The 13,468-nt window shown below is 47.4% G+C and overlaps 1 protein-coding gene across 3 annotated transcripts in view; it reads left to right on the top strand.

Annotated features, from left to right (window-relative positions):
• The window catches only part of USP24 (ubiquitin specific peptidase 24), a 142,307-nt gene that overhangs the window by 118,992 nt on the left and 9,847 nt on the right, over nucleotides 1-13,468 (top strand). For all 3 annotated transcript variants that reach the window (XM_023258739.2, XM_023258738.2, XM_023258737.2), the window contains 7 exons: nucleotides 852-948; nucleotides 3,576-3,692; nucleotides 4,356-4,448; nucleotides 6,476-6,578; nucleotides 8,135-8,256; nucleotides 9,176-9,289; nucleotides 11,172-11,237. In XM_023258739.2, coding sequence (XP_023114507.1) covers nucleotides 852-948; nucleotides 3,576-3,692; nucleotides 4,356-4,448; nucleotides 6,476-6,578; nucleotides 8,135-8,256; nucleotides 9,176-9,289; nucleotides 11,172-11,237 — 712 coding nt within the window. The remainder of the gene's footprint in view (nucleotides 1-851; nucleotides 949-3,575; nucleotides 3,693-4,355; nucleotides 4,449-6,475; nucleotides 6,579-8,134; nucleotides 8,257-9,175; nucleotides 9,290-11,171; nucleotides 11,238-13,468) is intronic.

The following is a 13,468-nucleotide window of genomic DNA, read 5'->3' as shown; positions in this document are numbered from 1 at the left end:
AAAAAGAAATGTTAGAAAAGATAGACGGGTTTTCACTTTGCTGATTACAGAATGAGTTGTCACACGGGAGTGCGTGTATGAAGCAGAACACAAAGCGTGGCTGGGGAAGCACACTGTCAGGGCATTCCCACCCCCCTCAGCCCCGAGAGCAGCACCCCTGCCTCTGAGGCCGCCGTACCACCATTCCACGCGTGTAAAGGATTGAATTAGGTTGTGCACTTGCAGGCCACGGTGCAGTAGCTGACCGTACCACCAAGAGTGCTGAGACGGTGAGGCGTGTAACAACAGACCTTGACTGCTGCGGTCATCACCTCCATCCCCATCACGGAGGGAGAAAGGAGGGAAGCACCACCGCTTGTTTAGGGGTTGGGTCATAAGGCTTGGGGAGGAGAGACGAAAGGAAAGAGCTAGAAATCCTGACATGCGGGTGGAGGAGGAGGGGCGGTCTTGACTGTGAACTTTATTACGGTACTCTGAGAAATTCAAGGGATGCCCCAGGGAGAACCCCTTAGCCAACAGAATTTATAAAATTTTAGGTCCTTTGCTTTCGTATCTCTTTATGTGCATTTATCTCGTTATGCCGTTAACATTGATACAAATGCTCATTTCAGGAGAAGGGGGGAAGGAGGGGGAAAACCTACTTTCAGCGCCCAGGGGTCTGGTTTTGCTGTTTGGCCGCCTTCCCCCTGCACAGTGGCCTGAGACAGTGTCCCAAAGCTCTCAGGAGCCTCGACCCGAGAGCTTGGAGGGATTTTGTTTCTTGGACAGTAGGTGGGCCGGGTGTTGGGAAGGGGAAGTTACAGAAGTTCCTTCTGCCTTCTCAGCACGCACCTTTCCTCTGTGTGTTTTAGGATTTTCTTGCTGGAGTGCAGCGTGCGAGAAGTGCGAGTTGCCGTGGCCACCGTTCTGGAGAAAACCCTAGACAGTGCCTTGTTTTATCAGGATAAGGTCGGTCTCATTTCTTAAACGTTACGTCTACATTCTGTTTCTACCAAGTGTCTTAAATTGCACGTAACAAGAAAGAGAGCCCAGGGTTGGAGTCTGGTAAATTCTGCCTTAGAGAATGCACCTCCCGCAGTCTGCCTTTCTGATAAATGCCAGGGTAGAAGGCACAGTGTCCTTGCCTCCTCGTATCCCAGAAGTCAGGATAGGCTAGGAATTTGGGTCTGCTCTGGTCTGCTTCAGGCTTTTCTCTCTAGAGCACTCCTTTTTCAGAGTCTTCGCTCAAGACTCTGTTCAGTTTCACTGAACTGAGACTAACCTGAGTCTTGAGACTCTAGTCTAGACCCACAGACGTTTTGAGCCGCACTTGGCTTTGTCTCTTTCCTAACAAGCTGTTTCCATGATCCAAACCTGCGGTTGGCGGCCAAACCAAATAGTGCCGTCCGTCTAGGAAGGAGCAGCAGCCAAGATGGTTTCTTCATTGGTCTCCATTACTCCTAATCTTTGCTCCTGTTCTTCTGGATTTCTTCTTCCTGATTGTGTTTCTGCAACACATTTTCTGGTTCACAGTTCCACACGTGCTAAACTAAACCGTGGTATTTATGACTGTCCTCAAATTTCAGATATCCCCCTAAGTTTTAAGTCTTAGGGAAATAAATGACATATACTGTAAGTCTGATTATTATTCAATCTGTTATTAAGTCCTAGCAAATATAGCACTTCTTCCCAAGTTTGCTGTTTCAAACAGCTGACACCACATGGAAAACTTTGAAAAATGTTGTTTTCAGATCTGATTGGCTCCTTATAGACATTGGCTGGAGGCAATGTGTCTCAATGAACTAAATGCAAATTCTAGGAGTTGCTGCTTCAGATTCAGACGTTGGCTTTGCTGTTCCACCTTGAGCAAGTCCTTTTGTTTTCATTGTTTTTATTTAAAAAAATTTTTTTTGAGTTTATTTATTTTGAGAGAAAGAGAGAGTGCAAGTGGGGAAGGGGCAGAGAGAGACAGAGAGAGAGAGAGAGAGAGAGAGAGAGAGAGAGAGAGGGAATCCCAAACAGGCTCTACAGTGTCAGCTCGGAGCCCGATGTGGGGCTCGAACCCACAAACCACGAGATCATGACCTGAGCTGAAGTCAGACACTTAACCGACTGAGCCACCCAGGCGCCCCCCAAGTCCTTGAAGAAAGATGCTAATCCATTTACAGTACTTGGCTCCTTCAACATTGCCTGACCCGAAGTTCACTGTTAGACCAGACAACCTAAGGAGCTTTGCTCAGCCCAGAGTGAACAAGGAGGTCAAATAGGCCCTTTAGGGAAGACCTAGAAGAAGACCATGGCTCAATTCCAGGAATTCCAAGGAAGCTAAGGTTTACTCTAAGGCACTGGTTTTCAGTCAGCTTCAACAACAGGAACATTTTTCAGACCTCACCTTACCTGGATGCAGAGTATATAACATCAGTCATTGGGAGCCGCTTAGGACAGTTCGAATACCATTGCTCTGAAATACCCTCACGGAGCTCTTCTGCGATACTTAATGTAAAGGCCTTCTCGCTGTCCTCCTTCCTCCCGTGTACCAACCCAAACAGAGGATAAATGCAAAATTAGTGCAGTGTCCCTCCAGATGGGGTCAGGCTATGGCGTAGTAAGTAGTCCACCAACCTCTAGAGGCAGGACTACAGGTGATAGAGAGGGAAGGGAGTGGTGGAGGACGTAAGCACGGAAGCCATTGCCTCAGTGAATTCTGTTTGACACCCAGCTGATGTATTTTATGCGTATTTCCCCCCCATAACGGAAATGGTGCCTCTGGCCACCCACCTTATATTGTAAAGTACTTTGAAAACGAAGTGCTATATCAATGGTAGGTTTTGCTGCATTTATGACGAGTGTGACAGGATGGGTGGGAATATCTCAGAAGCCTGTGACCACCATCTTCAGGGGAGAGGAGCTAACAGGAGTAGTGAGCTGGTCTTAATTCTCCAGTCACAGATGGATTTCTAGGGACTTGTCCAAAACCAGTTGGGGTGGGAGGGAAAGAAGAAGCAATGTGATTACCAAAATGGTTTCTAAACAAATAAAATGTTTTTCAAAGCTTTCCATGAGGCGTCCGCGGGCTCTCAAGTAAGTTCACAGTCGAGTTGATATTACCGTTGTCATTCTGTCAGGCTGTCGCTCTCCATTTGCTCCATTGGCTTGATTTCCGGCCCCTATGCCTGTGTCTGTGTTTCTTATTCTTTGCATCTGTGATTATGTGAAGACGTAGCAGAGTGGAGGGAGGGATTCAGAAATGTTTCCTCTTAAACCTCCCCTCCCCACTTTTCTTTTAAGAGACAGAGAGAAATTGGCTCTGCAAAAAATGTGACCATTAGGCCAGTGAGTCCTGCCCTTGAATCTTCAATCGAGAAAACAAGACCAGGCTTTCCTCCTAATTGTTTCTACAGCACCAGTCTTTCCCTGGAGGATAAAAGTGATGACCCGTTTTTGCTCTCCAAAGCATAAATCCATCTGAATCTGAGACTGGATTGTATCAGTCAGACTTCCTTTTGTTCTTGCGGTGATTTACTTCGGATTAATCCCATTACAAACGTCTGTCTTCTGTTCTTTTTCTTTACGTGATTTCGTCTTTCCTCAACCAGTTAAAAAGCCTTCATCAGTTACTGGAGGTCCTACTTGCTCTGTTGGATAAGGATGTCCCAGAAAACTGTAAAAACTGTGCTCAGTACTTTTTCCTATTCAACACTTTTGTACAAAAGGTAAGTGATTTTTTTTTCTTCTAATATCTTTTCCTTATTTAGCAGATTTTTAGTCTCAAGGGACTTTTTATACATGGGAAAAATTTAAACGGGTCAATATTGGATCTAATGTAGGGTTTTATGAGCGTTGCTTCTTAAAAATCTTTATTTGTGGATTCTGTTACTTGCCAGAATTCTGATACAGGTAGATACAGTTACTCGTTGATAGCAGGGGGTCTGCTTGAAAACTAGTGCCTCCTCACATGTCTGGCAGCCATTGTGAAGCAACGTGAAGTTGTTGAAACTCAGGAGGTTTTTAAATTACATTTTTAACCATATTTTCTGTATGTAAATCATGGCATTTAAAAACTTACCCCTGGGGCGCCTGGGTGGCTCAGTCGGTTAAGCGTCCAACCTCGGCTCAGCTCTTGATCTCATGGTTCGTGAGTTCGAGACCCACGTCGGGCTCTGTGCTGACAGCTCGGAGCCTGGAGCCGGCTTCGGATTCTGTGTCTCTGTCTCTCTTTGCGCCTCCCCTGCTCATGCTCTCTCTCTCAAAAATAAGTAAATGTTAAAAAACAAAAACCTTACTGACCCCTTAAATCTTCTCGTTTAACTGTGTTTTTAATACAGATTTTTATCTGGAGAGATGTATAACTTGTCATTCTTGATATCTTGTGACAGCAAGGTATTCGGGCTGGGGATCTTCTTCTGAGGCATTCAGCTCTGCGACACATGACCAGCTTTCTCCTCGGGGCCAACCGGCAAAACAATCAGGTAATGCCCTCTACTTTGTGGCCCAGTGCGATGGCCATGGTTTTGTCACCACGTTGTCTCTCTTTGTAGGTGATGAATATATTTTTCATTTCATAAGAGTCCAGATACTAGCACTGTGAAGCCCTTAAAATTCTTCGGAGTTCACTTGTTTTTACGGCCGCCTCAAAGATAATAGTCTCCTCATAGATAATTAGTCTGATAATAACTCATGGAGATGACTAACTAGAATATCCATCAAAAAGTGTCCTAGGAGGAAAGATGGGCTCTGCCCGGGGGTTTCAAAAGCCTTTAAGAAACAGTGGCATTGGGACCTCCGCTTGCCACCTGGGACTGTGAGCAAGGCCGTTCTGGTGGAGGTTGTAAGTGGGGTGCTGGTCACAAGGGCAGAGTTCAAACGGGAAGTTGAACGGTGATGCACTGAGTGATGCTGTGGATATAATGCTCACGGACAATGAAAGGGAAGTTGCGATAAGTCAGGCTAGTTCCAGCAAAAGAGCACTCTCCTGGGGCACCTGGGTAGCTCAGTCGGTTGAGTGTCCGACTCTGGCTCAGGTCATGAGCTCTCGGTCCGTGAGTTCAAGCCCCGCGTCGGGCTCCATGCTGACAGCTCGGAGCCTGGAGCCTGCTTTGGGTTCTGTGTCTCGCTCTCTGTTCCTCCCCCACTCACACTCTGTCTCTCAAAAATGAATAAATATTAAAAAAAAAATTTAAAAAAAAAAAAAGAGGACTCTTCTGTGTGGAGTCTCTATATTGCTGTGTTTCTCCCATTATTGTATTTCTTCTGTTTGATAGACTTGACCGTGAAACATGTGAATGTGCACTCACGATGAACACTAGTTACGGAATGTTTATTACGTGCCGGGCACACTAGTTACTTTACACACTGTATCTCTGATACGGGTCAGTAAAATAAGCATTCCCCTCCCCGCCCCCCATTCTCAAGCAAGAATCAAAGCTCAGAGAACGTCAGCGAGTCATGTCAGGCCACAGAGCTACAGCGCCGTGGAGCAGAGTTTCAGACCCAGCTCTGCTTTCCCTGCTGTGTAACGCATCACGTAGGAGCGAGGACACAGACTTGCGGGCCAGGCCTCCTCTCGGCCGCCTGTTGTGCCGCCAGTTGCTCTCTCCAGTGTCAAAAACGAGTGCTGCCTCCACAGCGTGTTCCGTGGGCTGATATCACGTTGAAATTTACAGTGGCTTGTTCTACTTCGCGCTGCATCCTCTCAGACTCCACTGACCCTGATGATTAATTGATACTGACTGTGATTTAAATAAGGTTTAATTTAATTAATAGTGTTACAGAATTCGTGTTGTTTTGCTTCTATGGAGCACATATAATATTGAAAACGTTTTCTTTTTTTTTTTTTTTCTGGTTTTCATTTCTGTATTTTTTTTTTTTTTTTTAATCTCCATCCAAGTGCGTTAGCATATAGTGCAATAATGATTTCAGGAGTAGATTCCAGTGCCTCATCCCTCACGTATAACACCCAGTGCTCATCCCAGGGTCTTCCTTCAGGCCCCTTACCCATTTAGCCCATCCCCCCAACCCCAGCCCCTCCAGGAAAACATTTTCGCTTTTAGTGTTTCATGTGACCCTCACAACCACGAAGCGGACGGGTATGTTGTCTCTGCTGTTCCACAAAGAGGCCAGGTGCCGTTACGGCAGAGAACTTGCCCACGTCCAGCAAGCGCGGTGAATGGCACAGGAGGGCCATGGGTCCGGCTCTCCAGCCTCACGGGTTTTCCCCATCAAACTCAGGTGTAGGAAAATTACCCAGCACTCAAGAAGCGTGCAGTACCTGACTTCACGACGTAAATGGAACTGTTTCAGAGCACAATATGTCTACAGGAAAAAGAGATACAGGCTGGCTTAAAACCCATGACGTTCTTTATGCTTTGACTTCTTCCGTCAGACTCGGAGAAAGACTTGTGGTTCAAAACGTCATGAACCAGCCTGTCCTTACCCTTCTTTTTCACGGTACTTCTGACCCACACAGTGACGCTCAGTCTGTTCTCACTGTCGACAGATACGTCGGTGGAGTTCAGCACAAGCACGAGAATTTGGGAATCTTCACAATGTAGTGGCGTTACTTGTTTTGCATTCAGATGTCTCTTCCCAAAGGAACGTTGGTGAGCTTTAATACATCCTTGATACAGCAGAAGAAAGAAGGCAGAGTGAATTTGTCAGGAATGCACAGAGACTAATAATGTTAGCAATTAAATGAATATTATCCTCGTTTGGCTATTTGATATTTGAGGAACACTTAAATTTTTTTGTTTTAATGCACGTTAAATTTCACCTTATTAGTTTGTCACAAGAGAAAGTCATTTATTTGGTGGGGAGGGGTATACAAGTATTTTTTTAAAAGACTCTAGGATTAGAGGCTAATTCAGAGTTCACTCATTACATTCATTACTATAATTGGCCCAGCTAATCTAGTGGGGAAAATAGCGAAGTGTGGGTTGCAGTCTCCTAGCTGTGTGAACTTGACCTTTCTGATCCTAGATACAAAATGGAAATATTAAAAGCATAACTCCCCAGATATAATGAGGATTAATGAGATAAAATGTTAAAGTACTTTGTAAAACCGAAGACGATTCAGACGAGAATTATGTCGTGGATGTGTGTTTGGATATAAAAGGCAACAGTTGGTACCTTTCCCATTTTGTCCCCCAGAACCACTAGTCTGTCCTCATTTAGCACAGCTGAGACACAAGTCGCCTCTGTGCTTAATCCAGTATCCTAAGCTGTGTGTGCACCACGTTTTTATAATGTGCCCGGGCCTTGTCAGGACAGCACCAACAGCAGTGACGATAGTAATACAAGAGGGCAGCTGGAAAGTATTCGGTGTTTTCTGTGTGCTGTGTGCTCTGTACGTGTGAAATCCCCTCAGCAAACCTGTGAGGGATAGTCCCCTTCCACAGACGGGGAACCAGAGCACGGGCAGGCCTCGGAGCTTACACAGGCCTCAGCTGGGAAGTGGCACAGGGGTGGGTATGTGAGCGCAAGCCTCTGATCACCAGCAGGTGTAGTAGGCGTCCCTGTCATCTGACCAGGAAGATCTGGTAGAAGTCCCGGGCATCACCCTGATCTGGAAATGCTTCCTGACTCCGGAGGACCACTGGGGAGCGCTCAGATGGTCGTGGGGTAGTTTGTTTCCTTCACTCTGACTCATACACCTAAAAAGACAAGGCTGCCTGATCTGTGAGCTCAGACAGGTTTGTAAAAGAAAGCCAGAGTGTAAGTCCTTGTTTTCTAGCACGTGGGGCAACTCACCCTTTCCATGTGGGGTGAGTCTGCTTAGCATCGATGGTGTTGGCCATTATTAGAGGGCACTTGTTTGAGCAACTAATGTCTCGTCCAGTGTCCCTTCAGAGGGCATTTGAGCATTTTGTTTCATGTACCATTTACATTTTACTTCTTTGAAAGATTGTCTTGGGTGGGGTCACTAGGAGTCTGGAGATGTAAGTAGTCGCTCTGACAACTTAGGCACACGCTGTGAGAAGTAGGTAAACATTTTGTCCTGTCTGCATGCCCGGCTTCCCCACCAGACTGTGAGGGAACAGGCTGTAAGTACTGAGCAGTTGCATATATGAATCTCAAGAGCATCGCTTCACCTTGTAGATTGTCTGCCTTGTAAGATAACATCAAGTGAGATGGGTGTGCTTTTTTTGGTCCCCTAAAGCTCCTGGTGTATTTAAACAACGGCCACCTATTAGCATCGCCCCCTCCAGCCCTCTGCTGCCCCTCCATGAGGAAGTAGAAGCCTTGTTGTTCTTGTCTGAAGGGAAGCCTTACCTGTTAGAGGTAAGTTCTTGATCTTCTGGAACCATTTTCTTTTTCATTATTTTCTCTTTGTGGAAGCATGCCCTTTGTGATATTTTGCATGTCGCTCCGACGAAGGAGAGTATTGTTAAGAGAAGAAAAGATTCTTTCAAATCAGTTTTTCTTCCTGGGTATATGTCAGAAAGAAATGATCCGCTGAAGAAAATTTTTATCAGTCCTCTCTGCAAGCGAGGACTGGACCTCCGGGTCCAGCCCAGCTAATTTCCCCCCTGCCCCACCCGGGTCTCAGGAGGAAGTGAACTTCGCCATCAGTTACTCAGTTTATTATCTAAAGGTTTTGTCCCCAGTCTTCTGTGTGGGAGACTACATACGGCTCTGGAGCACACCCTTTTGGTAAATCTCAGGACTGTGGGAGTGGGCTGCTCCCAGCCCTTCATCGTGTCACACGCCGTGTGGCCGACCTGCAGCTGGCGTCCTTCCCCTTCCGCCCAGGGCTGCCTACTGCTAAGAATTTAATCTGCCAGACCCTCTTCCGAAACTTGATTTACATGTATAAATCTGTGAGCCATGTATCATACTGGTGGTTTAATCATGTCAGCAGTGCTGTACTCTGTATCTTTTGGTTTCTTTAGCTTAACATTGTTTACTTCAGGGATCTGTCAGTGACTCTCTTAATTTAGTGCTGGCGGTGGTGGTGCATTTGGGGCATTTATCTTTGAATATCCGATGAACGCGACTCCCCTGGGGAAAGAAGGTGTGCACATTTGCACAGATTTTTTTTCCAGACCGACTTAGGCCTCTGGCAGTTAAGAAAGCCTGTTGTGAGGTGATGTTGAAGAGCTTGACCCTGAGTACGTCTATTTCCGTTAAAGTCAGAAACAACATATCGACAATTAACCCCGCCCTGAGAAAGTTTCCTCCTTGCATACCCTCCCGCCAGGTGATGTTTGCTTTGCGAGAGCTGACGGGCTCGCTCCTGGCGCTCATCGAGATGGTCGTGTACTGCTGCTTCTGTAACGAGCACTTCTCCTTCACCATGCTGCACTTCATTAAGGTAGGGTCTCCGCGAGAGAGCCGGCGCGGGCTGGGGGCCTGCCGCCGAGACTGTAGGGAAGGGCGCCTTTGCTCCCAGGAAAGAGGCGCTTTCAGCGACTTAGTTGCTGTTTCCAATCAGAAACCTACTGTAGGCCCCTTTTTAAAAGCTAAAGACTAAAAAGAACCCAGAGTCTTTCCATTCACTGATAATCACCACGAACCTTCTCTTAGGTTTCCCTTTTATTTTCTGTGCGTGTATTTTTACCGTAATTGGAATTTTACCGTCTTTACGACTTTGTGTCCTTTTTTCACGTGACGTTGTAAGTATTTTCCCACGTTATGAAGTTACCTTCGAGGCCCTTTCATCCTCTCGTCTACCATCATTTACTTAGCCACTCCCTTCCTGGCGATGCACGTTTGCCGTGGGCTCAGTTGTTAAGTACTTAGAATGTACTTCATAGTCAATCATATGCAGTGGTGACCGTTACTCTGTAAGATGGGTTTCCAATTCCAGGTCCTTTTCACCAGGCAGCATTTTAAAAATCAAAAGTAGGTTTTTCTTACCTCCTGAAGAAGTGACGTAACTCATCAGAAAGCTCTGATCGGTACTGGACTCTTCCAGACGTTGCACTTAACTGGGCACCGCGTGCTGTTCCAGCCATTTACACATGGAACTCTCAAGTGGTCCTATGATGTAAATACTACAACTGTTACCATTTTACAGTTGAGGAAACTGAGGCACAGAGTAACTTGCCCGGTGTCCCATGGCTAGTAAGTGGCAAAGTGGGAACCTGAACGGCGGCAGTCTGGCTCCAGGGCTGTGCTCTCAGCCATAGTGCGTACTGCCTTTCTGGGAATTACTAGAAAAACCTTGAAGCCAGCACATATTTTTCTTAGTTTTTAATCTTGAATTTTTTTAACTACACGGATAATGCACGCCTGCGTTTTCTTTGTGAAAAATTAAGACATGTGATAAGGTCAAAGTCCACCAAGCAACCGTGTCCCCTCTCCATCCTACCTCAGGGATCAGTCCTGTCCCCTTCGCTGTGTCCTTTCAGGCCTCTTTTTGTGACTCGTTACCATATATATTGGTTTCTGCTCACAGAATCTCGGCCACCCCTTCTTACCTTCTTATCTGCACCAGGATTTGTAATAGTGACACCTGTAGGGTTAAGAAGTGGCAGGTGAGCAGTGGATTATGTGTTCAGACTGTTCCTAAAATGTGTTTGCCCTGAGCCTTTTCTGTGGAGGCCTGTGTCAGAGGTGATTGAGTTCCTCTTACCCTTTACTAATTATACGGCCTCAGGCAGTTTCCTCCTCTGTTAAGTGGGAGGGAAGTATGACTTAACAGAGTGTGACACACGGAATGCCCCCTCAGTACCGGACCCGGCACCTTGAAGGGCAGTGTTGTAACGCGGTGTCCTTCCCCACGGTCCACATGCGTGAGGCCGGTAAGGCGCCCAGCGGAGCGTGAGTTTTACGAACCGTGATCCCTTCACCTAGTGTGCCTTGGCGAGTTTTCTATTCCGTAAGCTGACCTTTCTCACATATATCACTCATAGCATCCTTACCCCAGAGCCTGTGTTCTGGAAAACAGAGTAGGTTATGTGTGAATGAAATAGAAACAGAAATTTGGGCCTGTTTGCTTAAAATTCTCTTTTCCCCTCTGCCTTTCTTCCTCTGTCCTTCCTAATTGCGTAGTGCGGTATCCTGGTCTCGCAGTGTTACAGTCCGTAGAGACTGCTTTAGTCCCAGGCTTAGCCCAGAGAGGACAGCTGGCCCAGGGTCGAGCCGACACTGGTGGATTTAGAACTGGAGTCCAGCCCTGTTGCTTTTGCCACTCTGATGAGCTTTCCACTGAAGACTCACTGGAATTTTTGTGCTTCTAAAAAATTTTTCAGAACCAACTAGAAACGGCTCCACCCCATGAGTTGAAGAATACGTTCCAGCTCCTCCATGAGATACTGGTAAGTGAAAAACGTTCTGATTCTCCTGTGCTGTTCACTAGGGTTCCGGTCAGGGCGCTGGGGTGGCTCCATCGGTTGCACGTCCAGCTCTTGATTTCAGCTCAGGTCGTGGTCTCACCGGTTGTGAGATCGAGCCCCATGTCAGGCTCTGTGCTGAGTGTGGAACCTGCCTAAGATACTCTCTCTCTCAGGGCGCCCGGGTGGCTCAGTCAGTTGGGCATCTGACTTCGGCTCAGGTCGTGATCTCACGGTCCGTGAATTCGAGCCCCACGTCGGACTCTGTGCTGACAGCTCAGAGCCTGCAGCCTGCTTCGGATCCTGTGTCTCCCTCTCTCTCTGCCCCTCCCCTGCTCAAGCTCTCTCTCTGTCTCTCTCAAAAATAAATAAACGTTAAAAAAAATTTTTTTTAAAGATTCTCTCTCTCTCTCTCTCTCTCTCTCCCCCTGCTCCTCTCTCCCTCCCTCCTCTCCCTCCTTCCTCCACTCACACTCTCTTTCTGAAATTAAAAAAAAGAAAATAGCTTGTTCTAGTCAGCTTGTGTTTGCAAACAGAAAGCTCGTGTCCTTGTATCGTCTTGTACTCGCTTGGCCCGCACTTAGTGGGTCCTCTTTACCGCAGTCATGTTTCTGTCATTACTGACCGGGAGGCTAGTGGTAAGGAAACTACCTCGTGGGAACTCACAGTGGAGCGAGGGAGCCCGCCAAGTATAGGCAGTGACAGTGCAGAGAGCAAGGAAGTGGTGGCCGGGGGACTGTGCCGAGCACAGATGCCGTCTCCTTCAGACCTCAGGATAACCATCACGTAAATTGCTGCTCTACAGTTCATTCACATCTAAGACCCCGCTGATTGCCCACGTGCTACTAAAATTCCTGCTTACAAGCCACGAAATAGGAATGTAATCCACCGTAGGATGCATTCCAATTCCGGATACGGAGGAGAGGCAGGGGAGAACTTAGCTGTAAGCAGTGAAGTCCATTATTGGTAGAAACTGCACCTCTGCGATGTGGAGGGATTTGCCCAAGGCCACCCTTGAATGGAAGGGACAGAGTCAGGATCCGAGCCAGGCGACCGGCCCCAGGGCCCGTGCTCTCCACCAGCTTGCTTGCGGGCCCGTAAGGAAGTGGCGTCAGCAGGAGGAGAGGGAATGGAATAGGGCTTGGGGAACAAAGCCCAGACCAAATCGTGAAAGGCTCCGGGTACCAACGCATGTGGGCTTTTTTCCTGTAGGCCTGTGGTTGCACACTGGTAGCCGGGTTCTGCCTACATGCCTATTGTATTTGACCCAGAGTTGTTTTGTTTTGTCATTTCTGGGTTCTGGCCTGTCTTGACAAACCAGGTCATGTGACACACTGGCCCCATTTCCTGGATGCCCCAGTCACCCAGAGCAGTTAGCAGCTTGCCCCGCTCAGATGAGGCACATGCTGTCCAGTGCCCCTCTGTCCTCACTGCTCCTTATTGTCATTCCTAGCCCTCTTGGTTCATTTCCTGCTGTCCTGGCCTGTGTAGACATTTCACTTTGCAACCCCTGCCATCCCTGTTGGGTGCCATGGGAAGGCTTTAACAGGGGAGTGATGGGACCTGACTTAGGTCTTAGAAAGGTTCCCCTGGCACTTGTTTTGAAGGACTGACCGAAGAAGGAAGCAGGGTTGGAATTGGAAAACCACACGGGCATGTGTGGCAGTAACCTGAGTGTGAAATAACAAGGTCCGAATGGCAGAGAGACAGGGTAGAGGCAGCAAGGAACAGGTCTCGACGTGTTTGGTGGGAGAGGCAATCAGTAGACCTTGACGACTGGTTGTGGGCCGGCAAGAGCCTAGCCCAGGGCTCGCTAAGCAGATGCAGAGTCCGGGTTTCCGGTAGGTCCCTGAGACTTAGCTTAGGCCTTGGCACAGGGTGGGCATTCAGTAAACATTTCTGAATAAGGAAAGACACCATGGATACCAGTTATAAAAAGCCTGTCTCTCTGGTCGTTTACCTCCTTTTTAGTCCTAGCACTTTTACAAAACACAGAAGATTGTTGCCCCTCAGGAGAAGGACAGTGTATTGTTGGTCTGTTCAGCAGCAAACCACTTGGCCTACTGCCCTGTGCATAGCTCAACGCCAGGCACAAGCAGGACACAGATCCAGCCCTTTGCAGCTTGGCATAAACCTCCATGCAGCGTGGAGAGACTGTATTGTAGCAAAACTTTCACGTGGTTTTGACAGACAGTTTAGACCCTAAACCTCTTATC

The sequence above is a fragment of the Felis catus genome, chromosome C1 (genome assembly GCF_018350175.1).
Source record: "Felis catus isolate Fca126 chromosome C1, F.catus_Fca126_mat1.0, whole genome shotgun sequence".
Lineage (NCBI taxonomy): Eukaryota > Metazoa > Chordata > Mammalia > Carnivora > Felidae > Felis > Felis catus.
The sequence above is the reverse complement of the archived record's forward strand: the minus strand, read 5'-3'. Positions and strand labels throughout refer to the sequence as shown.